This window comes from Nyctereutes procyonoides, unplaced genomic scaffold (genome assembly GCF_905146905.1).
Source record: "Nyctereutes procyonoides isolate TBG_1078 unplaced genomic scaffold, NYPRO_anot_genome, whole genome shotgun sequence".
Lineage (NCBI taxonomy): Eukaryota > Metazoa > Chordata > Mammalia > Carnivora > Canidae > Nyctereutes > Nyctereutes procyonoides.
The window spans coordinates 531474-558624 of NW_026575146.1; the positions used below are offsets into that span (position 1 = coordinate 531474).

General features: G+C 37.8%; 1 protein-coding gene and 1 pseudogene across 5 annotated transcripts in view; both read right to left on the reverse strand.

The window, feature by feature from the left end:
• Positions 1-344: 344 nt before the first annotated feature.
• On the reverse strand, positions 345-870 carry LOC129499755 (40S ribosomal protein S14-like; annotated as a pseudogene).
• Positions 871-23996: 23126 nt separating this feature from the next.
• HIVEP2 (HIVEP zinc finger 2) overlaps positions 23997-27151 on the reverse strand; it is a 193585-nt gene continuing 190430 nt past the window's right edge. For all 5 annotated transcript variants that reach the window (XM_055310095.1, XM_055310094.1, XM_055310096.1 and 2 more), the window contains one exon: positions 23997-26465. In XM_055310095.1, coding sequence (XP_055166070.1) covers positions 25641-26465 — 825 coding nt within the window. In that variant the 3' untranslated portion in view covers positions 23997-25640. The remainder of the gene's footprint in view (positions 26466-27151) is intronic.

Here is a 27151-nt window from a genome sequence, read left to right on the forward strand (position 1 = left end):
CTTGAAACACATCCTTATCCTGAAGTAAGGTAGGATGTAAGCAATAAGGTAAAGCATAATGAGAGTTGTGAAGTCTGCACTCTGGAAGGCTTTATTTGTTTGGAAGGTTCTTAGGGGTGGGGGTGCAAAAGCAAGTGTCCACATTATGAAAAGATGACATGAGTAATCCCAAACAAGGAATAGTCAGATACATTTAAATGCTTCTCTTATAGTGCTCAATAAAAATAAAAGCAGGAACTAAAAGTTAAATAAATCATAAAACATGCATTGATGGCTTCAGTGTAGAAATTGCATGTCTGTTAACATGGCTAAGGGAAACGTAAGAAATGAAAGTAGTCATGTTGTTACTTTTCCTTACACAAAGGCAATTTACTCACAGAAAACAAAAATTTGAGGAATCTTGTTCGCAGATGGCTACTATGGTGACCCCCTTTCCTGTGAGTGCTATTGGAGGGGACGAGGGTGACATTTTCCATCTACCCAGTCTCCAATCCTGAGTGGGCAAGGGCTCTGAGGGTTGACTAGGCTCAAGGTCCAGGGGTCTTGGTTCGATTTCCTCCTGCGGCCCAGAGTTTGGTGTGGAGGCCAGTGGTGCCCAGCTCTTTGCACCTCTGGGTTACATCCTAGGCAGCCAACATGGCAGCAGCGTAGGGAGAAGACCCATCTAGGTCAGCCTCACCTTCATCCCTCTAGTCACACAGCAGATGATTTCCTTGCCAGAAAGACTGGAGACATGAACAAAACTGTCATTGAAGGATGCAAAGATGTAGCAGACACCAAACACATTTCCTCCTTCAACTACATGAGGTCCAAGCTGATGACCTATTTTTCCTTCTTTTCCTTCCCCTTGAGAGGAGCCATTTCCGTACATCTTCTCGACTCTGCCACCAGAAAATGAAAGTAGTTATATTCTTGATGGACGATGAGTCCTTTTGCTCCCCTGTGATTGTCATACATAGGGTGTATATATATGTCATTAGGCAATGTGATTCTTGCTTTCTTTGCAATTTGTTTGGAATGTACATTGAATGTGTTCTAATGTTAGGGAATTACTCAAAGATCTGTACAGCAATGTACCTCCAGGTAACTGTGTTGTATTGTACACTTAGATTGTTAAGAGGGTAGAGTAGATCTCATGTTAAGTGTTCTTTGCAATAAAACAAATTTTAAAAAATAAAATAAAGGAATGCCTGGAAAGCAGGCTTGTTTTCTTGCTTTGCTCCCAGAACTTGTTCATGTTAGGCATCTTCCTCAGCTGCACAGCTTCCCTTCTGGGATTTGTGTATCCCAAACACTTCCCTTAGGTGGGTAAAGGAAGTATTTAAGTGTTTGACTTTCAAATATTTTCCTAATGAAAGAATCTGGGTTTGTAGAGACTTCATTGGTCATCTTGAACTTGTGTTCACTTCCACATCTTAAATGGATCCTACTGAAATAGGGCTCTTTTTCTTTTTTTTTAAGTGTCAAATCAATTCCACTGAAAATTCTTCCAATTGAGTCATTGCTCAGACCCAGTGCTCACATTAAATCTCTGGGGTAATATTTGATCTCTCTCCTTTTCTCACACAGCATATCCTGCCCTTACACTATAATCTAAACCTTAAAAATGCAAGTATGACCACTCCTTAGTACTTCCACCACTGTCATTCTTGTCTGAGTTACCATCCCTTGTTCCTTGAACTGTTACAATATCTTCCAATTGGCCTTCCTGCTTCTACACTTGTCCACCCTGGAGTACATTGTCCACAGAGTAGCCAGAAGGATCTTTCATCATCCTATTATGATGTTGTGGAAGGCAAGAAAGTATGTTGACAGGATGGATTGCAATTGGAGGTATTGATGAGGACTCATGATTTCTAAAATGTGTATTTGAATATATGTATGTATCCACATGCAGATAAATGCACACATGCACTTTTCCTAGCTCTGTCTACTGAAAGAACTTCATCTCCACTAAAAGGAATCAGATTCTCAGAGAAATGAGTTTCCTAGGCTGGGTAAGCTAAGGACAATAAGATACTGAAAAGTTGCTTTTGTTGAGGAACACGGTCAAAAAGATATGACCACCAATTGACCTGTGAGTTGGATCTAGGCACCCCAAGGCTCTTCACTCCCTTCACCTGTCCATGGAATGTGAGATCAGCTTGCCTTTCACACTCCCAAAGTCTGCTCCAAGGACACAGCCTTGAGATGGCGATGCAATGTCGAAAACACTTGCACAGTATATGTGACTGAGCCTAGTTAGGGCCTCTCAAGATTTGGAGGGCAGGTATGGGGATCCATTCATCTTGCTGCTGCCCAAAACAAGCCTCATGTGTAAGTTCCCTTTGCTATTCTTTTTTTTTTTTTTTAAGATTTTATTTATTTATTTATTCATGAGAGACAGAGAGAGAGAGAGGGGCAGAGACACAGGCAGAGGGAGAAGCAGGCTCCATGCAGGGAGCCCGACGTGGGACTCCATCCCTGGTCTCCAGGATCTCGCCCTGGGCTGAAGGCGGCGCTAAACCGCTGAGCCTCCCGAGCTGCCCTCCCTTTGCTATTCTTAAAATTGCCACCTACCATGCTGGGGTGGCCTCTTTCTTCAGTCTCTACCTACCCTCTGCGTATGGGGACTGATTCAAGTTACATCAGGAAAACTCCTGAGAAAGTTGTGTGAGATGGTTGTGAACCTACACCTTTTTGTTGAAAACTTAAGGAAATGCCCCTCAAAAATGAGGAGGCCTTGTCACAAGGACACAGGGAACAGATTGAAGGAGCTCCCATTGGGACAATTTGAGAAATAAAATAATTAGGGGCAGTGATTAATCAGAAGTCATTGAAAAAATAGAAATCTACAAGTCCACACTGATAATAAATAAATAAGGGTAAAAGGAAGGGAAAGCTCTTGCTTACAGTAGTATGCTATAAATGTGGGATGAGTAGTAAATATGGAAGATCATTATTTTGTAAATCTCACAGTGAAGAATTCAGGCAAGGATCATTAAGAAATGTTAAATCTAGGGAGTAATGTTGGTATGGACTAGGATATCTGCATGATTGCTTATTAGCTACAAGGAGAAATAGTAACTATACAGTGGACACACTAGATAACACCATGACTGAGTGATTATCGTTACCATCACAAACGGTGGGCAGATGGACATTGTATGTCTCCAGATGGGATATCCGGAGAAAGGCAAACATCACTTCTATGTCATTTCTGCCAAGAATGCACAAGCTGAATCTAATCATGAGAAAATATTAAACAAACCCAGAATGGGGATTGATCTATTAAAACAGAGTGGTCAGGGCAGGGATGGATGGGAAGTGGGAGACTGAATGCTTCAAAACTGTCAATAATCATAAAAGAAAAAAAAAAGCCAGGAAACTGTTCCAGATTAAGGGAGCTAAAACTTGAAAAACAAATGCAAAATGTGATCATAGACTGGATTCTGTACGGGAAGAGAAAAAAAACTCTAAAAGGAAATTACTGACTCAATTGATAGAATTGGAAAACAGATAATATTCTGGATACTATATTAATACTACATTTTACTTAAGTTGATAACTGCTCTGTCATTATGTAAGGCATATTAGTCAAGGTTCTCCAGAGAAACAGAATCAATAGGGCATAGAGAAATAGAGATGATAGATAGATACATACATACATACATACATATATGATAGTTAGCTGGATGGATAAATAGATAATAAGAAATTTGCTCACATAATTATGGAGACTGCAAGTCCCAAAATCTGCAGGGTGAGTCAGTGAGCTGGAGACCCAGGAGAGCTAAGATGTAGTTCCAGTCCCAAGGTCAGCAGGCTTAAGACCCAGAGAGAAGCAATGTTTCAGTTTGAATCTGAAAGCAGGAAAAACACTGATGTTCCAGTTCAAAGGCTATCAGGCAGGAATAATGCTTTCTTACTTGAAGAAGGTCAGTCTTTTTATCTTATACATTCTTTCAACTGATTGATGAAGCCCACTCACATTGCGCAGGGCAATCTGCTTTAGTAGGTCTACAGATTTAATTGTTAATCTCATCCAAAAGCACCCTCACAGACACACACAAGATAATATTTGACCAAATATCTGGATACTCCGTGACCCAGTCAAGTTGACACATCAAATTGACTCTCTCAAGGAGGGTATAGTCTTTTATCAGCAAATACCCATTGAAGTCTTTAGAGTTTAAGGGCCATAAAATATGCAATTTACTCTCAAGTGGTTTAATAAAAAAGATTTTGACAGAGATAGAGATTTGCAAATGATGAAGGAAATTGAGAAAATGTTAACCATAAGTAAATCTGAGTAAAGAATATATATTCCTTGTGCTCTTCAAATTCTCTATAAATCAGAAACTATTTTCAAATAAAGTTTTCTTAAAAGCCTTTCAGCATCCTGCTAAAAATCCTCCAGCTGTTTCTTAGGCACTATGGATGAATCCAACTTTTGTCACTTGACCTGGAGGACAGTAAGTGGCCCAGCCTCTGCTGACTCTTCACCTCAGCTAATTCTACTCACCTCCCAAATAGACCTGTGTTTGTCCTGTGTGCTTTCTGCTCCTAAAATAGGACATTCTCTCTACAGAACTTTTACACCTATGTTCTCTCCATCTGAAAGCATCCCTTCTCATTGCTCAGATGTTTTGTCAAATGTCACTTCCTCAGAAAGTTTCTCTGACTGAAGGAGCCTGTCTTCTGTCATGTTGCTCTATTTCACCTTACTCTCTGAATTTACCATTTTTACTCACTCTTTAATTTGTTTATTATATCTCACTAGTATATAAACTTCAGAAGGGCAGTTGTCTTATCCATCTGGTTTACCTCTATGCCTCCAATATCCAAAACATTGCTGGTCATATGATAAGTCCTAAAGAAATATTTTTGAATGAATAGACAAATGGTTAAGTGCCAAAGTATCTAAACCTTTGGAATTAAAATCTATTTGTCCTTCACTCATATATATATATGAGAAACAGAATCTATATATATATATATATATATATATATATATATATATATATATATAGACTTTACTAGTCTGTCACAGGAATTTTTGTGGAAAATAGTATAATAATACAGGTGAGCATCAAACACAGAGTTTTATCATAGAGAGGTTAAGGAGAAGTACTAGAGGATGAAGAGAAACTTAAAAAAAAATGTAATTCTGAGGGTGCCTGCATAGCTCAGTTGGTTAAGCATCTGACACTTAGTTTCAGCTCAGGTCATGAGCTCAGAGTCGTGAGATCGAGCCCTACATGGAGGTCCATGCTCAGTGGGAATCTCCTTGGGATTCTCTCTCTTCCTCTACCTCTACCCTTCCTACACTCTCTTTCTCTGGGGAACAAAAACATAAATCACTCAAAATAATGAAATTTTGATGATCTGAAAATTAAAGTAGGGTGACAGAGTTAATTAATGTGAAAAATCAAAGAAAAAACATGGCATTAATAAGAAAATCTCTTGGTAATGTGTCCTTGAATTCCAAATATCTAGTACAATGCCTAGAATATAGTAAATGATTTATAAATATTCAACACATGCAAGAAATAACTTGTCAATAATTCATAAGTGGGTCACTCCAGGGAAAATAAAAAGAGAGATGGTGAGTTTTGCACCCTCAAATGTTAAAACAGACTCATTTTTTTAACTAAAAGAAAAAAGCTCATGACAGCAAGAGGAAAGTAACATTAGGAATAACAATAACACAGAAATCCCCCAACAAAATCAACCCATGGAAGCCCAAGATACATAGTGAGTAAAATGGCAACAAGTAGTGATAAGGACAGAATTTTAAAAACAGTGAAAGAAAAGAAAACAGATACATACAAAGGAACCCCCATAAGGGTATCAGCTGATTTTTTAGCAGAAACTGCAGGCTAGAAGGGAATGGCATGATATATTCAAAGTGCTGAGAGAAAAAAAAAACAAAACCCTACAGTCAAGAATACACTACCCAGTAAGGGTATCATTCAGAATAGAAAGGGAGATAAAGAGTTCCCCATACAAACAAAAGCTAAAAGAGTTCATGACGACTAAACCAGCAGTATAATAAATATTAAAGGGAACTGTTTGAATAGGAGTAGAAAGTAGGGAACAAAAAGGTAGCAAAAATAAGCATACCTATCAAATTCAATCAAGGGATTCCTTAAATAAAAAGGTGTGAAATATGAAAACATATACCAGAAACATGGTGGAAAGAGGAGTGAAGAATGGCTTCAAGCTTGAAAAGTGACCATCAACTTAATATAAACTGCTACAGGCATAAGAGGTTATATACAAACCTAATGATAACCACAATTCAAAAACAAGTAATAGATATACAAAACCTAAAGGAAAGGAATCTAAATATATCACTAAATAAAGACAAAAACCCATGAAAGTAAAGAGCAAGAGAAGAAACAGGGAAGATCTACAAAAGCAACCATAAAACAAGTAACAAATGTCAGTAAGTATACATACCTGCCAATAACGACTTTGAATGTAAATGGATGATCTTCAATCAAAAGATACAGAGATCCACAGAATGGATAAAAAAGCCTCACCTATATGCTGCCTAAAAAAGAATCATTTCACACGTAAAAACCCATACAGATTAAAAGTGAAGGGATGGTAAAGCATTTATCATGAAAATGGAAGTGAAAAGAAAGCTAGGGTAGCAACACTTCTATCAGACAAAACAAACCGTAAAACCATGACTGTAATAAGAAGGACAGTATATATATAATCATGAAGGGAACAATCCAACAAGAAAATACAGCAGGTGTAAATATTTATGCATCCCACATAAGAGCACCCAAATACATAAAGCAGCTAATAACACACATAAAGAAATAATTGATAGTAATAGAATAAAATAGAAGACTTTAACACCACACTTACATCAATGGATAGAGAATCCAAACAGAAAATCAACAGGAAAACATGACTTTGAATGACACATTGGACAAGATGAATCCAACAGATACATTCAGAACATTCCAACTAAACAGCAGAATACATATTCTTCTGAAGTGCACATGAACAGTCTCTAAAATAGATCACATATTAGGCCACAAAACAAGTCTTAACAAATTAAAAAATATTGAAGTCCTACCATACATCTTTTCTGACCACAATGCTATGAAAGTAGAAATCAACCACAAGAAAAAAATTGAGGAAAAAAACTAATGGAGGTTAAATAATATGCTACTAAACAATAAGTTGGCTAACCAAAACATCAAAGATGAAATTAAAAAATACATGGAGACAAATAAAAATAAAACACAATGATGCAAAATCTTTGCAATGGATCAGAAGCTGTTCTAAGAGGGAAGTTTGTAACACTACACTCCTGCCTCAAGAAGAAAGAAAAAAATCTCAGATAAACAACCTAATCCTCCACCTCACCTAATCCTTCACCTCAAGAAAGAAAACAAAACCCAAAACCAGTAAAAGAAAGGAAATAATAAAGATTATAGATAAATGAAAGACTAAAACAAAAACAACACAACAGATCAATAAAACCAGGAACTGGTTCTTTGAAAAGATCAACAAAATTGATAAGCATTTAGCCAGATTTATTCAAGAAAAGAGAGAAACAGAAAGAGAGAGTACTCAAGCAAAATCAGAACTGAGAGAGAGAAACACCAATTGACAATATAGACAATATAGACAAAGGATTATAAGAGAATATTATGAAAAGTTAATTGTCAAAAAATTGGATATCCAGAAGTATAACCTCTCTAAACTGAATCAGGAGGAAATAGAAAATTTGAACAGATGGATTGCCAGCAATGAAACTGAAGCAGTAATCAAAAAATTCCCAACAAACCAAAGTCCTGGGCCAGGTGGCTTCACAGATGAATTCTAAGAAACATACAAAAAGAGCCAGTACCTATTCTCAAACGACCCCAAAAATAGAAGAGAAAAAAAAGCTTCCAAAATCATCCCATGAGCCAGCATTACCCTGATACCAAAGCCAGACAAAGACACTACAAAAACAAAAACAAAAACAAAACAACAACAAAAACAGAGAGAGAGTGTGTTACAGGCCAATAACTCTGATGAAAACAGATACAAAAGATCTTCAACAAAATACTAGCAAGTTGAAACCACAAATACATTGAAAAAATCATTCGCCATATTCATTGCAATTTATTCCCAGGATGCAAGGGTGGTTCAATATTTGCAAATGAATCAACAGGATACATCATATCAACAAGAGAAAGAATGAAAGCATTATGATTATATCAATAGATGCAGAAAACCATTTGACAGAGTACAACATCCATTCCTGATAAAAACTCTCGATTAACTAGTTTTAGAGGGTAAATACCTCAACATAATAAAGGCCACATATGAAAAACCCATAACTAACATATACTCAGTGGTGAAAAACTGAGAGATTTTCCCCTAAGATCAGGAACAAAACAAAATGTCCACTCTCACCACTTTTATTCAACATAGTTCTGGAAGACCTAGCCATAGTCATCAGACAAGAAAAAGAAATAAAAGGCATCCAAATTGGTAAGGAAGAAATAAAATTTTCACTCTTACAGATGACATGATACTCTATATAGAAAACCCCAGACTCCACCAAAAAATTAGTAGAACTGATAAATGAATTCAGTAAGGTCACAGGATACAAAATCAATATACAGAAATCTGTTGCATTTCTATACACTAATAATGAAACAGAAGAAAGAATAACTAAGAAATCAATCCCATTTACCAGTACACCAAAAGTAATAAAATACTTAGGAATAAACTTAACCAAGGAAGTGAAAGACCTGTACCCTGAAAACTATAGAACATTGATGAAAGAGATAATACAAACAAGTGGAAAGATATTCTATGCCCATGGATTGGAAGAACAAATGTTTTTAAAATGTCAATATTGCCCAAAACAATATACAGATTAAATACAATCACTATCAAAATACCAACAGCATTTTTCACAGAGCTAGAACAAATATCCTAAAATTTGTATGGAACCACAAAAGATCAGGACACCTCGGTGGCTCAATGGATGAGCATCTGCCTTTGGCTCAGGGTGTGATCCCAGGGTCTGGATATTGAGTCCCACATTGGGGTCCCTGTGGGAAGCCTGCTTCTCCCTCTGCCTATGTCTCACCTCTCTCTCTGTGTCTCTTGTGAATAAATAAGTAAAATCTTTAAAAAAATAAAAATAAATAAAATTCGTAGGGAACCACAAAAGACTCCGAATAGCCAAAGCAATCTCAAAAAAGAACAAAACTGGAGGAAGCACAATCCCAGATTTCAAGATATACTACAAAGCTATAGTAATCAAAACAGTATGGTACTGCATAAAAATAGACACATAGATCAATGGAAAAGAATAGAGACTCCCCCTCCCCCCGCTGCAAACCCCACAATTATCTGGTCAATTTATTTTCAACAAAGCAAGAATATTCAATGGGAAAAAGTTTCAACAAATGGTGTTGGGAAATCTGGACAGTTATACGCAGAAGAAAGAAACTGAACCACTTTCTCACACCATACACAAAATGAAATTCAAAATGGAGTAAAGACCTAAATTTGAGACCTAAAACTATAAAATTCCTAAAAGAGAGCATGGGCAATGATTTCTCTGACATCAGCCATAGCAACATTTTTCTAGATATGTCTCCCAAGGCATGGGAAATAAAAGCAAAAAAATGGGACTATATCAAAGTAAAAAGCTTCTTCCTTTGCACAGCAAAAGAAACTATCAACAAAACTAAAAGACAACCTACTGAATGGGAGAAGATATTTGCAAATGGCATATCTGATAAGAGATTAGTATCTAAAATATAGAAAGAACTTATAAACTCAACACCAAAAAACCCCCAATAATCCAATTAAATGTGAGCAGAAAACATGAACAGATATTTCTCCAGAGAAGACATAGAGACAGCCAACAGTCACATGAAAAGGTGCTCAATATCACTAAAAATCAGGGAAATGCAAATCAATACCACAATGAGATATCACCTCATACCTGTCAGAATGCCTAAAATCAGAAACACAAGGAATGTTGGCGAAGATGTGGAGAAAAAGGAACCCTCATGTCCTGTTGGTGGGAATGCAAACTAGTGTAGCCATAGTGGAAAACAGTATGAAATTTCCTCAAAAAGTTAAAGGTAGAATTATCATATGATCCAGTAATTCCACCACTGCATATTTACCCAAAGAATATGAAGCACTAATTTGCAACGATTTATGCACCCCTATGCTCTGGCAGCATTATTTATGGTAGCCAAATTATGGAAGCAGCCCAATGTTCAACGCTAAATGAACGGTTAAAGAAGCTGTGGTATATACATACAACAGACGATTATTCAACCACAAAAAGAAATGTAATCTTGCCATTTGCAACAACATGTATAGATCTAAATAATACAAGGCTGAGTGAAATAAGTTTGTCAGAGAAAGACAAATACCATATGATTTCACTCATATGTGTAATTTAAGAAACAAAATAAATGAACAAGGGAAAAAAAGATACAAACCGAAAATCAGACTCTTAACTGTGGAGAACAAACTGATGGTTGCCAAATGGAAGGCTCCATGCTCAGCAGAGAGTCTGCTTGGGATTCTCTCTCCTTTTCCCCTTCCCTCCAGCCCCCCATCCCGCACTCTCTATCTTTCTCAATTTCTAAAATAAATAAATATATCTTTAAAAATTTTTAAAAAGAAATAACCATAATAGCATTTATCTCCGGATGGTTACCACCTTCTCAAAACTCTTGTTTTGGTTTAGTTTTGGGTTTTTTGGTTTGTTGTTGTTGGTTTAGGGGGTAATTTTTTGGTACCTCTGGTTCAATTGATGACTCATACTTCCCAAGAAAGTCATATCTTTCTGTACAAAGCATTCACCCTCTATATTAACTAGGGATGAGAACAAAGCAAATTTAATATCTTTTTACCCATAAAAAATAAGAATGCAATTCAATTTGCAGTGAGGTTTAATTAGCAGGCATAAGTCCTTTTGGTATTGAAAGCATGCACTCTAGAGTGCTCAATTTATACCTTTATACTCCATTTTGATAATATAGTAGTTATACCATGTAAAGATGCTCTCATCATTTTTGCAAAAGCTCTAGAATTTTCCAAATTCCATGTATTTAGGTAAAACTGCAGCCTCTTAGAAGTCTCCTTTGGATGCTATGTTTTGTGCATTCACCTCCCATTTCCCACTTTCCACATGCAGTACTCTACCTACGAAGTCAGGGCAACAATTACTTAAGTATAACTACACTATTTTGTGATTAATTTTAAGGCTTAATGTTATCACTGGATCATGGTCTTGTGAATATACCAATGTATTCTTCTTGACCTTTTCAATATGTAATGGAAAGCCAATGTCACTACTAACATTTCCTAAGGTTAAGAGAAAACCAAATTATCAATTTGATCTTTTTTTATGTGAGATATAATTTGTATGGAGTAAAATTCACCTCTTAAATGTCAACATTAGTTTTGACAAATGCATGCTATTGTGTAACCACCACCACAATCATCACCCACCAAAATTCTCTCATGGCCCTTTTTAGTTAATCCTTTCCTCCACTTCCAGCTCCTGGTAACCATTAATCAAGCCAATCTTTGTATATGAACATGTTAATCATACCTCTTTCTTCTACTTTTATAAAAGTAAGACTTTATCAGAAGGAATTCAGAAACCAAAATGAAATTTTATCTGCAGAAAATTAGGAAGAAAACAGTTAATAATGATATACTCACATTTGCTTTCATCCTATGTTATTTCTAATTATTTTCTCTGTATTATGATAATAATACATGGAAGTCAATGCTAACAAAAAAAGGATGATAGTATATGTCATGTCAAATAAGAAAAAAAATCATTTTGGTGCCCATGGTGAGCAAATGTCAGTCTCATAACAGTATCTAAATTATTAATTTGTTTCTATTAACCTTCTGAAGTGATTGATAATAATTAACAAACCATTCTCCTAATCAAGAATGTAAAAATGGTCTCAATTTGAATCCTAATTGCTAGTAGCTGCCAAGAGTCCTGGGTTGCAGAGAATTCTGAGGCTTAATCGGAAATATTAATATCAAACATTTAAGTTTTAGAAATTATTAAACATTACATGCAGATTATCTTATGTAATTCTAACAGGTAACCTAAGAGAATGTTCCTATTGTTATCCCTATTCTATAAGAGGAGAAATCGAGTTTTAGAAAAATTAAATAACTTATTCAAATCAAACAGGATAGAGGTCATGAAGCTACAATTTGAACCCACTCAGCCAGACTAGCACAGCTTTACCATTGTGCATCCAGGCAAGTGATCACACAATGGGGGGATTGGATTGGGGGCATGCAAATTTGTCCGAGGAAGTGAATCTGGGCTGAAATCTGTAGCATGTGTTCAACAGGGAAGGAAGAGAGGGTATAGAGCAAGGAAATGCTTTTCTGACAGAAGGCAGAGCAGGTGCAAAGGCCCAGTAGGTGGAAGAACAAGGCATGTTGGAGGAACTAGCTTGCCAGGTTGCCTAAAGCACAGAGGCCCAGGGGGAGAGCAGTGCAGGAAGAAGGTGGGAGAGAGGCCTACGCTCTAGCCCTGTGAATGACTTTGATCTTTCTCCCAATGGCATTGGGGAAGCTCCCTCATAGTTGTAAGCTGGCTGGTGACACAATCAAATGTAGGCTTTCAAAAGGTCACTCTGCCTGCCAGGGGGGAAACTGCAAGCAATCCAGTTGAGGGATAGTGACTGTGTTAACCAGGTCTTTTTACTTTCTATATCCTGATGCTTGACATCTGGGCCTTGGCTGATCTGAAGGGACTGCCTTTCCCCGTGTTAGCTAATTCCTAGGGATGATAAACAATGGGCCTACATACATGTCTTTCGTATGCAGACCAACCAATTCAGAGCCCATTCCCACAACTGTCTCCTTTATCAAGCTCTTACATTCTGGGCCACTCTCTACCAGCCTCAATTACCCCATGGTTAGATGCCAGACAACTAGGGACAGCCCCAGAGTCCCCTGAAATTACTCAAACTAATCAATCCTAAACCTGCTTACCCTGCTTGGCCTATTCCTCTCTCCCTCTGCCTCCTCACTAACCCTGGTGCTTCCCTGTGTGGCCCCCCATGGAGTGGTGTGCCCCTTCTTTGGGAGATCTGTGAGCTTAATAAACTATCTTTTCAATGGCAGTCATTGCCAAATCTGTTGACCTCATCGTACCTGAATAATAGTGAGACCTATATTTTAAAGCAGTGGCATCCTGGAGAAAAGGGCACATCTGAGAGATATTAGAGGTCAATAGGTCATGGTGATGGGTTGAATATAGGGCCATGGGGGAAAGTAGACGTCAAGAAGGATACCTAGATTTCTAACCTGCAGGCAAAGAGAAATAATAGTAAACACTTATACAGCACTTGTGGTCCTCCAGGCTCTGGCTCTGTTCTAAGCATTTTATATGTATTAACTCACTCAGTTCTCTAGAATCCTACTTATTATTCCCATTTCACACAGGGTGAAATGAAAACATAGAGAAATTAAGTAATCTGCTGTGGCAGAGACTATTTGACTTTTATCCATCCCCTCTCTTCTGCCTCCTGGGAAAGCAGCTGAGCTATATATCCCAGTCACCTTTGAAGCTAGAAATGGCCAAGCGACCAATTTCTTGCTAATAGAATGTGGCTGGGTTGGACACTGATATGCAGCCCTCTGGGCCTGACTCATAAAACTTTCTCATGTACCATCCATCCTATGTGCTTTTGTCCCTTCTAGATTAATGAATGGTCTCTGGAAGCCTCTTGTTGATGATGGTGGAGCCATAATGTAGATGGAGCTTGAGTCCCTACCAAGGAACTCTTTCTGTAAAATTCCAAAGAGTAAATATTTTAGTCTTTGAGGACCAAGAACCGAAATTGAAAATATTATGCAGCTACTTCTAGAACATCAAAAACTCTGGCCATTTAAAAATGTAAAAACCATTCTTAGCTCATTGGTCATACGAAAAAACATTCCACAGGCCAAATATAGACCACAGTTTGTAGTTTACTGAGCCCTGACCTACATCATCAAGAAAAGTCACCAGATTATCTGGAAAAACTTTCCGTGAGCAATTAGTATACTGTTTGTTTATCAAACCATTGTAATTTGGGGGCCATTTGATCAAGAATTAGTCTTCCAGAACTCATCCAAAGCTGCATATCTAGGAGGTAGCGAAGTGCAGATTTGAATCCTGGTTTCAAGCCCCTACTCATTGACACTGCACAAAGCTGCCTCTTGAGAAGGAACAAAAGTTTGATTATAACATCCACCAAAGTGTGGAAAGGAGCTGAGGAAGCTCATGTGCTTCACGTTGCCACTCCCGTTCTAAATCTTGAGTTAGAGGGAAATGCACAAAGACAAGCAGCAAGAGTTCTACTTTGTATAACTGTGCCTTGAAAACTCACTGGAGGACCAATTTTAATAAAAAGAGACCTCATTTGGTACTGTTACCATTCCTTCGAGGAGCAGGACTAATGTTATTCATTTTATAAAAACCCACAAGTGCCGTTTCTTCCAATTCCACCTCTACCTGCCACCTTCTCAGGAGTGTCTCCACTTCTAGAAGCTACCCAAATCTGGAAGCATGCAGCACTTCCACTGAAAGGAGGTGGAATGCAAGAGATGTGTACGCCTGGCTCTGGGATCATCCCATATTTTCTAAGGTCTAAATCCCTTAGAGATATTTAAAATGACTAAGGAAACAAAGGATTTGTTTCTGCAGCTTTACAGAAAATAAAAATGAGAGGAGGGAGTTCTGGTATAGATTATCCTGAACATGTACACATCCCACATGTTGGATGGAGTAGTGTACCTGCAAAACAGGCCTTCCCTGGAATAAATTTACAAGGAAATAAATCTACCTTCTAAATGCCGCTCCTGCTCTTTCTTGCCATCTTTCTCCACCATGAAAGATTTGTTTACATTGGTGTTTATAGTTACCAGTTGGACTCAAAATAACTATTTTAATTCTGAGATCTCGCTCATGGATAAAGAATGTGAAAGGAGTTTTCTGTGGTGATGTTTGTATTTTTAAATTAAGAGTGTAGCCAATTAATCTCCTCTATCCATCTCAGGAAAATGAAGATGATTAATAGGAAAACAGACGTTGTTAGAAAACAGTTAATAACTATTCTTTTTTTTTAAAGTTAATAACTATTCATTTTGAAATTTTCCTTAAAACTTTGTTGTTGTTGTTTTGGCTTTTGGCTTTTGGTTTGGTTCAGGAAAGTAGATGAGAGAGGTTATTTTCATTTTTACTGTACCAAATGTTATGAAGACAAACCAATGATGACCTGTGTCTGTATAATTTCTGCTACTTGTGAATACTTCATTATTGGCTGTTGTGGTTTGGTTCTATCATGCCAAATTCTAGAAATTCAATGCATAGTAAAAGTCGTCTTATACAATGCAACCAGAACTAGTAGTTTGTTGGTTGATTTAAAAAACTCAAAGATCATAAAAACTTGTTACATACATCTTTAAATATTTTCTTGCAATGTAAAAGTCTAAAATGCCTATATATTTACCATTTACCATTACTATACTGTAGTGTACCACCTTGCCTTTGACCATGAGTCTGTGCTTGGAGACCTAGTCAGGTAGCTTAAGTAAAATCTAATCATAATGTATTGTCTAAATTCCAATTTCGCTTTACTTAAAGAGGAGTAAGGATTTAAAGACATTAAGTAATCAATCAAAAAGTAGCATCATTAATTGTTTCTACTTTTTATTTTGAATTTTTTATAATTGTGTCAACCACACATAACGTAACGGCAATTTTTAATGACTCACCTTCACTAAGCCATTTGAAAGCACTTATCTTAGTAGTTATAGGTGCAAGCACTCCTTTTGCACCTTTAGAGGTTTATAGTAGATTTAAATTATGTAACTTAGATAATCCACAAAATTTGCATAAACTGGTTTGGGATTCAACTCAACTGCATATAATTCAACTGGTGACAACAAAAATGTGCAAAAATTTTGATAGAAAATCTCAAGTTCAAAGCAGCTTTGAACTTTCAGTTTGGTTAGTGGAGAGAATGAAGAAATGCGGTTACTCTTATGAGTACATTAGACAGAGTTCAATTTGAAGATCTTGGAATGCGTGTGTAAAGTGATGTTTTCATGTTTGTAGGTTTTCCAAACCTGTTTTGTTACTACATCAAATAAGCATGGTAATAGTGACACTTCACAGATTAGAATAGTATAATAACAACAGTAGAAACAGTAGAAATCCTGGTGTCTGGCTTACTTGGATTTGAACTTGATCATCGTAATACCAGCAAAATGCCGTAGTATAAATGCAGGTCTTGTGGTCATTATTTTTAAATTGACTGAAATGGTGAAAGTCTTCTTAACATACTATGGGTATATTTATGTGTCAATACCTGAATATATTCAGGATAGACTTACAGAAACCGTTGAAAGCTTTGAAATATTTTCTCAGACAAAAAAACCCAAAATATTTGACTTGGAGTTAGTGAGGATGAGCTTTTTAGGATAAGTAAATACATTTCTGTCTGATGAATTTCTAATCCTCTTTATCTGCTTCCCCCAGCTTCAAACAGACCAGTGGCTCTCAACCGGGGCAGCGTAACACGCAACCCTCCAGGGTCATTTGGAAATTTATGGGGGCTTTTGGATCAGTGCTGTGATTGTAGGGTATGACTGGTATTTAGTAAACAGGGTTCTGGGATGCTGGAGTCCAGGGCAAGGCATAGGACAGTTTCGCACTACTTTCTAATGTCTCTCCAGACATTAATGAAAGTGCAACATCTATTTAGATTTATACGAATGTTAAACCCAACTCTGTTATATTCTAAAGACACATTTTTTGAGGGAGGGATAGATGTTCAGGAAGTCATTTCTACTATAAGAAGACATGGGTGTTCCTTAAAATGAGCAAAATCATGCAGTAAAAACCACAGCACATATTAGAAAAATGGGGTTAGGCATAACACTCACCAGGGACACACAAAGAAAAACCTATAACCCCCATAAAAATAGTAGCACCGTTTTACACACATTAAATAGTTAAGAAATACAGTGCTATGGTACTATAGCAGCACAGTACTATGGTACTACAATAAATACAGGACTTGATTTGAAAAAGCCCCGAAGTTAGCTAGTAGAAGTGGGCCATGAAAAAGCTGCAGTTTGTGTTATTGTGAAGTGGTGGGAGGAGGGTTATCTGAAATTGGATAGAAAATCTCAACAACATAAACTATGTGCATGCAGGCGGCTCTAGATGCAGGTGGTGAGTTGAGATGGCTGGTAGGTATTTGAAGTGTATTAGTGTTTACAGGTGTGTATTCCTATGGGCTCACTCAGCTGAGGGCAGGTGTCTGGCTTCACTTAGTGTTTTTCCCTGAAAAAGTCATGCACAAGCAAAAGCATTATGTTCAAATTGTTCCCTAAACATATCAATTGCATTGGAACAAATTTTAAAACAAGTTTTATAGCAGAACTATAGACTGATTTTTTTTTTTCTAGAAGGGCAACGAGCATGTAAATCAAGAAAAGTTGTATTTCGTTCTGTTGGGAACTTTCCAAGAATTGTTCACTGTTTGAGAAAATCATGTCCTGGAGGCAAATGTCACCTGTGGTGTATGAGTCCCCAGAACAGCATGCTGGTGTGACCTGGCCATTTGTAGCTGTCATGCACCTGGCAATTTAGGTTGAGGGTCAAGCACCAAACTCCTTCATTACATCTTCTATTGTAATATTTCTTTATTAGGATTTATTTATTTATTTGAGAGAGCAAGAGGTATAGAGAGCCAGCATGAGTGAGAGAAAGGGCAAAGGGAGAGAATCTTCAAGCAGACACCGTGCTGAGTGCAGAGCCTGATATTGGGCTTGATTCCATGACCCACGAGACCAAGACCTGAGCCCAAACAAAGAGTTGGTCAACCAACTGAGCCATCCATGTGCCCCTTCTATTGTAATCTTTAACTGTAATAGTTAAAGACTATATAACTATTGAGTAAAAAAAGTAAAAATTTAATATAATTGCTTTCCTGCCTTTTCTCCCTTGTATGCTCTTAGGATATTATATTGACATTTTTGAAGAAGCACTGTAAAACATGTATCAGGAAAGGAAGATGGCACTGGGCTTGACAGGATTGTAAGCCACTGATATAACTTTTTTCCCAAAAAAAAAAAAAAAAAAAAAAAGGAAAAGCTAACCATCATCTCCTGCCTTGATTATGGAAATAACCTCTGAGCAGAGCTATCTTTTCCCTCATCCTATCAGATTTATTCTCTCCCCAGCATTATCCAGAAGTACAATGGGAGCCACATATACAATTTCCAATTTTCTGTACCAACATTGAGAAAGGGAAATCAATTTTAATAACATTTCATTTTACCTACTATATCCAAAGTTGAATTATTTCAACATGTTATCAATATGAAAAATTATAAATGAGATATTTAGCATCCTCCTTATGGTTCAAAATCTGGCATAAGATTTATATTTACAGCATATTTCAACTCTAACTAGCCTCATTTCAAGTACAATTTGAGAGAATTTTATGCTTTCCTGTGATAGTCAATACATAACTTCTGGTAAGCCAGATTTGACAATGCAACAAGGCTTCTGCTGAGTTGTGCAACATACCCCGGTCCACCCCTTCACAAACAGGGTTCCATAGGAATAGAGGGCCGAATGCCCTACAACACCCACTGCGTGTAATGAATTAACTTCTATCTTATGTATGAGGATGGTCCTAGTTAGGTAGTCTCCTTAGGAAATTTGAGAAAATAGTTACTCAAATCATTTTCTGATGAGCTTAATTCTCTCTAGAAAATGTTACATGTCTTTTTTTTTTTAACCTAAGATGCAGTTATTTTATTTAATTCATCTGTCTCAGTTGAATATCATTTGATTTATAATCTCACTGGTTTCAAGAGGGTAACAGAGAATCAGAGAATCTGTTTTGGGGGAAGTAGTAGGTCCTTGGTGATCATAGGTTTTCTCTAAGAGGGAATAATTCACCATGTGGTTGTAAGTTTGTCTATTTAGAACAATGGAAAATAATGAAAAAGAGAAGGCTTTTCTTCCAGGTTTCTCACTTAGGAGTCAGCACGGCAGCTCAGGTAGAGAAAGGAACATCTTCCGTTTCTTCCCTCCCTCTGCTCCTTTCTCTCTGCGGGAGAAAAAAGGCAGAGCTGTCCTATGACTTCAAGACAAAACCCTTCTGGTGACTCTTCTCTGCCTCCCTCCTGTTTACTTACATGTGATAAGCAGAAAAGGAGGTCGGGATTTCCAGGGCCTAGGCGAGGACAGCTCTCACACCCAGACCTCTACTTCTTGTGTAAAAGCTATCGGATGAGCTGAGTCCCTTCTTGGAGCCTGGACACGTCTAAACATTTAGACTAAGGCAGAAAGTGGGAGGCTCCATATCAGTCCTGAGGATGTGATGTATCTGCATCCAAACTTTTGACAGTGATTTCCAGCAGGAGGAAAAGGAGTCACCTACAGGAAGCCTGTCTACTCCTTCATAAAATTATGCTTTGGAGGTTTTACTCCTCGGGTGATTTCCAAGGTCCAAGACCCAATAGAAAGAGGAGCAGTTAATAGGACTGCATCAGCAAATTCCTAAACTGGATATTTAATAGTAAGCACTGAGCACAGTGCTATGAAGGCAGATGTTTTATTTTGTTTTGGTTCACTGGTATATATGCAATACCAAGAACAAAGCTTGGCACATGATGAGAGTTCAATATTTATAAAATGAAGGAATGCAGATATTGTTGTGGGGTACAGCTTTGGTGGAGATACATGGGCAGTCTCTTAAGCTGGGCTATCCCGAGTCATTCAGGACCCACTGGCAGCATATGGTCACTGAAGTTTAAAATAAGTATAATTAAGTAAAATTTAAAATCCAGTCTCTCAATTACTCTTAGCCGGTCTCAAGTGCTCAATAGCCACAAGTAGTTAGGGCTAGGTGATTGTATGAGAAAGTGCAGATATAGAACATTTTTGTCAGTACAGATGGGATAATATCTGTGGGATATTGCTACTCTAGAACCCAACCACTTGGTAGGTGTGTAAACTTAAGCAAGTTATTTCTGTTTTGTGACTTTTATATGGGGGAATAGATGAAAGCACTTGAAACAGGGCCAGCACATCTCTTATCATCATTAATTTAAAGCACTTTTGTATAAGGACACTGTTCCAATACCAGAGCTGGGTCCCCCAACCAAATACAGTGTGTGTTTGTGTGTGTGTTTGTGTGTGTGTGTGTGTGTGTATAGTTTTTCCTACATAGTACAACAGTAAGAACTGACACAAGGAGTCTGCTCTCTAAAGTCACCACCTACCCTCAAATCATCAATTCTATTCCTAGAATTGATGGCTGTTTCAGATCTGGAACTCAAGAAAGATTCTCCCTGAGGGTAATGGTGCTCAAGATGAAATGATTCCCATGGTCCTTGCCCTTCCCAGAGCTGGGCACATGGTCACAAATGGGTAGGTACCTGTGAGGATGTGGATTTCCAATGGCAGATCAGGGGCTCAGAGTCAAGTGCCCTAGCTTCCTGCTGCTTAGCTTTCTGTTTGATATATGCAAATAGCACCACAGTTATTCAAGTCATCCCATGCCTTGTTCCCACTGGAGAAATCCTGTTTCACACTTTTCACTTTCTCTCTCTTAATGATCTGCAAAACATTTTGAGCTTTTCCTTGTGCTTTGGAGATATGACTCAATCACTGATATAATTTTGTGGCTCCTTAGGCATTTTTAATAGAAAACTTTTTACTTTAGAGTATTTCATCCATTAACATGATTTCTAATGAATTGATAAAATGTATCATCATTAATGGTTCTCTTTTTTTTTTTTCAGAAATTTTGTTCACATCAAACCACAAACTTGTATTTCAACGAGATAAAGCTTGGAATCTACTTGAAATATAAAACGTGCCAGGGACGTATACCTGGATTTAAAATATGTTTTAGGTATTTGGTGAATAAAGAGAAAATACAATGGTTTGCTTCATTTTAATGACCAACATATATTTCTTTTTTTTTAAAGATTTTATTTATTTATTCATGAGAGACACAGAGAGAGAGGCAGAAACATAGGCAGAGGGAGAAGCAGACTCAGAGGGAGAAGCAGATTCCCTGTGAGGAGCCTGATGTGGGACTTGATCCCAGGGGATCATGCCCTGAGCCAAAAGCAGATGCTCAACCACTGAGCCACCCAGGCGTCCTCCAACATATATTTCTGAATGTGATCCTAATTATTGCTAAGCAACTGACATGTACACATAAAATGATCCATAAAGAGTTCTAGAAAGTAGAGTCATATCTCCTGATTGTTAATCTTTGGCACTTTTTAATGCCAAATAAAGGATTTTGTGTCATTTTCTCTTTCTTTAGTACAACTACCACATGGCCAAGACTGGTTTATTAATGTATATAGAGTATGGATGAGAAGAGGTTTTCTCTATACTCAAGAACCAATGAGAATATCTTCATGCTTTTTATGATGCCAAATGGTCTCTAAGGAAAAAAAAATTATACTGTGGCAACGTAGATACAATCATATTTAGTAACATATTCCAAACTACTAATAACCTTGGTTATCCAGGGCATAAATGGAATTTGTGTTGCTTATATTAATTTGAGTTCATCCAACTATAGCATCTTCACTGTCCATTGGTATGATTATAACACTGATCAAAATGAGAGCAGCATTATCAGTTCTTTAAGCAAGTATGGACAGGCTCTTGGGGTATCTTGGTGTTAGCCTTGGTTCCTCAGTGAACAATCTATTTCTCCTTGAAAACTTCACCTAACTTCTTTGAATCACAGGCTTTAGAGAGGCATTTGTAAATGACGGGTTGGTTTAAAAACCTCTAATTAATTTTTAATAAAGCTGCCATGATGCTGCTAAAGAAATGCCAACACTTTCTAATTCCACAACTAGAGTTGGCCTCAAAAATGGTGTTCTTAAGGTTTTGCTTTCTAGAAACTATCTTGGAGAACGTAAGAAAATCAAGTTTTCATAAATTAGGTATAGGTAGGGCTCAGCACTTGAGATGTGCTGCCATCTGAAATGCATCTTCTTGGCTCACTCCCAAGTCCCCTGCCTTTCTATTGGAAGTCCTCAAACATCTTCTGCCCCTTTGTAAACCCTGAGTGATTTCCTCCAAGTCCGCACCCTCGGCTATGAGTAAGTGACAAGAAGTGACAAACCAATCTCCAGCTTAGGTCTTTCTTGAGACTAAACTCATTCTAAACTGCTTAGGAGAGCTCATTTCATTACCTGCATCTGGCACAAATCCATTCTGATGATTAAGGACACCACCGTCTTTCCACTGCCCAAGTCGAGAGCTCCAGTCATCTTTATCCTCTCCATCTGTCTCATCCCGGACACCAAGTCAGTCACTAGTTATTATCAGTTTTTCATTAAGTAAAACTGTCCCTTCTTTCTCTGTATCCCCATCAGTTGCTTGAATTGTTGCTGCTCTTATTTCCATGGAAATGATACAACTCCATCATTCTCCCAACTGGTCTCCTGCCTTCACTCTTTCTGCCTCAAATCCACTTGAACTCTTCATTGCTGCCACAGTGATTTTTTTTTTCTAAATAAGAACAACTCTAGCAACAGCAATGCTACTTTCTTGCATCAATCCTTCTGTGGCTCAGCTTCCCATTGCTTCAGAGCCAGATCTGATGTCCTTAGGCTGGATTAGGAATATGGATTTTGCTGTGTCTTTCCAGCTTAAGCACATACCACCCTATCACATCCATAGGGAGCCAGCTCCATCTGGCTTTCTACCCTCTCTGCTTTACACATCCTTGATCATCTAACATGCCCTTCACCACTTTTTTTTTTTTTAGCACATCTCTATTAGAATATGAACTCTAGGAAGACAAGAACTTACTTAGTTTTGTGCAGTACTGTACACCTAGCACAGAGAACAGTGTCCTAGGTAGGTGATGGGAATTTCTCTGTTGAATAAGTCAATCTACTATTTCAAGGATCTGTTCCAAGGCCACCTCTGTGATGAAGTCTATCCTGCAGGGAAGTTGCTCTGCTTTTTGACAGCAAACACACCAAACATATCATTATTTTAGCTCTAATACCATATTGCACACACTCATATACCTGTCTTTCCTTTTACTTGAGCTCCTTGATGGCAGGAATACTTTTATCATCCTCAATGCCCATCATAGTAGCCAGTTCAAAGTAGGCACTTAGAAACTGTTTTATGAATGAGTGAATACAAGAGATGAATTGGAAGAGGAAGCAATTAGAAAGGTTCACACACACACACACACACACACACAATGAGGAATAAGACATAAAATTACCCTTATGTAATTTTATGTTAGGGGTTTCTTCTTAATAAGAGACAGATTTTACGCTGACTGCTTGTGTTGACCTTTAATTCATTTTGTAAAACAATTTAAAAAGACTGTCTGGCTCATAAAACTACACAGGTAAGTTGAAAATCCACCAATTTGAAATTTATATAATGGAAATACTGATAGATTTTGACCTTTAAGGAGCCTCCACTTTCATTATGAAAAAGGTTCTACTCTTTTGTACTAAAGAATTGTGATTTGTGGTTATATTTATTTCAGTTGGTTTTTTGCCTTCAGTCACCTCAGCAAAAATAAAGAGATTTCCCCAGTGGAATTTCAGATATGTATGCATACTGAGAGGGAGTCAGAAGAGGAAATGATCATTTGATTTATTCATGACTCTTTGCAAATGCAATGTATTCTTCCCAAGCCCACGCTTAGGATCCGGTGACTCCATTTCTAGAGCTCACACGGTGGTGACCACTATCTGTCCCAATTGAATGACATATGGAAGCCAGTGACTGTCTTCTCACTTGTTAAAAGCATTCATGCTCAGCATACCTCGGAATGGGCAAAGCCTAGCAATTAAAAGCACAGATGGTATGTTGGTGGCATCAAAATTTCTTTAGAAACAAAATTGAGAAATTAAAATGTAAAACAACACATTAAAAACTAGACACCTCAAGCATGTAATTGTATATTTATTTCTCTTTTTAAAGAACACTCCTTAATGTAATTCAATATACAAACTTGGTTTCACAGAATTATAATCCACTATATAGCACAAAGATAACCCAGATTTTGTGTGTGTGTGTGCATGCACACACATGTGCGTGTGTGCACACGTGTTGTTGTACCCCCTCCCTTTCTTCCATTCTTCCGGACCTACAAACAAAGGCTCTGCCTACCTTCCACACTAACCAAAGCCCATTCTGAATGTTGTGTACAAAAGACATCATCCTCCCACAAATTCTTTTCCCTGGAAAGCTTCTTTTTCCTGTCCCCCCTGAGATAACCAGGAGCCTGACACTCTTCCCCTCTTCAAGAGGGTGAAGTGGCTTCCCCTAAAGCTGATGCCAACCCTGTTACCATGTGGACTGGCTGAAAGGTCTCCACGCCCCTTCCCTGCGTCCACTCCTAACCCTCAGAGTCCAAGCACGTCCCCTCCGTCGCAGCCTTAGTTCCAGTCACCGTCTTGTGCAGCAAGAACCAAGGAGATCTGTAAGCCCAGGTCTTCTCCACGGGCAGCGCACAGCACTGCCTGCCAAGCCACCGGGCCGGCCGATAACCAAGCTCTACACAGTCCCATGTGCTTTGTCACTTTAATTTTTAAAGACACCCTAGCATAGGTCTGTGGCAACCTAGTGTCCAACTGAGTTACATAAAATTGTACCAGTGATGCACTTGTACATATTTACATGGGGCGGAATGTTTTCCCATATTTTTAGATGAGTATATAGATCAACATGTTCACATAAGACCAAATACTTTTAATATTATTTATAACTGATTTATAAAGCTTTGAAAAAACTCACAATAGCACATTGTTTACTTTAATGCTTTACGCTACTATAAGTTTAAAATCACAATCAGCACTTAAGTTATAGTCAATCCAGCAAACAAGAGACAAAAAAATTTACAAGAGTTAAGAACTGACTGATACATCCTTTATCTTTTTTTTTTAACTAATGCATAAGTGCAGAATAAGATACTCTAGTTTAAATATCTTGTTTACAATATACATTTTTGTTCTAGTTACGCAACAGTAAATCCCATGCTTCACATAGAAAAGCAATCCACAACATTAAGAAAAAATGTACAATTTATGAAACAAAGTAAATAAATATTAGTATTACAGAATCAGAGCTGTACATAAAAGCTGTTCAGTTTTAATCATATAAAAATATGTTTTAGTGCAACCTCACATATATATTGATGCTGTTTTGCTTTACATCATTTAGATCCAAGTGTCCAAAAAAGGAAAGAAATTACATTTATTACAAAGCAGATACACAAATTCTAAAATATGTACAAATTACTGCTAAAAAATGCTTATAAGAATATAAGCAAAGTAAAGAAAAGGCACAAACATCTGTACAATTTTAAAAGTACCAGACCCAATAGGTTAATTTCAAATTTTGTTTTGGTCAGGCTCATGATGACTTGTTAATTTACCTAATTCTTTTGATATAACAAAAGTATATATAATAGCAAACTACTGTAACTTAGGACAGGCATGCTATAAACTTGATTACCTCTATTTCTAGAAAAACAAAAACAAAAACAAAATGGGAAAATGTGGAAATGAAAGTCTCCATGCATCTTAGATCAAGGTAGTTGACTCTTCTCTGATGAAGGCTCATTGCCTCCCTCTGTGCTTGAAGGTAACTCTTTGCTGCTGTGAAAGCCAGACTGTTTATCATCCACACGACTCTTGCTGTAAAACGTCGAGTGAGCTAATGCAGTCTGTGATGTACCAAAATTGTCCTTTTCACCATCATGCAAGTCAGGGTGGGTGGCTGAGGTACAGGGCTGACCTGGCTCAGGTCCACTAAAGTGTCTAATGCTAACGTGTGCACTTTCCAAGGGTTTCTGGTGGGGGTCCTGTGCCCGCACTGGCTGATCGGCCCCAAGCAGAGCGGCGTCTTCTGTGGCAATCCGGAGAGAGGCGATGGCTTTCGTACAAGTCTGTATATTTTCCTCCTGTTCCCTCTCTGTTGCATTTAGGCTGTCTTCTGAAGTGCTCTGTTTCATCAATAGCCTAGGGGAGGAGGGCGTGCTAGGTGGACCAGATGACTGCAAAACGTGAGGCGATCGCTTCTCATGCTGCTTTGAAAGGACATAGGGATCCTTAGGGAAGAATTCCCCAGAAGCTCCCTTCTTCTCCTCAGAGCCCTCCATCGGCAGAGGCAATGTGGGTGGAGGATGTAAACCGGAAAGGGCCGGCGGCATGGAGTGAACCATTTGGATCCCACCAACTGGCACCATGGGGATAGGAGCTCTCACTTGCTGCTGAGAGTGGAGTGGAAGATGACTGAAGACATAGTCATTAGGACCCTCAGGGAAAAGGCTGGAGCCTGGATGTTCATAAGCACCTTCTTGGTCTCCATAGAGACTGAAGTAAGGAACCTGAGGTAATCCTCTTCTTAAATTCTGCATGGGGAAGCAGAGACCACAACGTTTAGCACCCAGTCCTCCTCATGCTAGGTCAAATAGGCTAAGCTATTTCAGTCACTTGGTCAATCACTCACTCAGTCATTCAAACCACTTTAAAACTACTTCATCCCCTTACTGATTTTTCACTTTATGACACAAGAGATTTCTCAGTCGTCTTTTAGAATCCTTGAATGAAGCTGTCGGTCTGTGAAAAGTGACTTTTGTTTTGAAACAGCAATGTGATAAATCATGCAGTGCATGCAGTGCATGAGACACGTTTCAGTTCTGTTTCTTTTTTTTTTTTTCCCAGAAAAGAAAATGAAAATAATGGATAATTACCAGAAAAAGTTTGCTGAGCAAAAAAACACTAATAGTAGGTTTTTAAATCAAAAAAAGTAAAAAAGGTTGCCATCTGTTTACATACTGGGAAGATTTTTAATATTTTTCTTAAGTGTTGATGAGTATAGCTGGAGTGACAAGCCTGAAAATTGGCTTTTTTTTTTTTTTAAGTTTTCTGCAGAACAGATGACAAAATGGTGGTGATAGACAAACTGGTTAGTCCAATGTGCAAGACATTGGTTTAAAGGAATAAATTCCCACCAAGAGGCTCACCGGGTGGAAGACTAGCTGCTTTATCAAATGATAAATCATTAGGCCAGTTTTTGTAAAGCAACTATCCATCA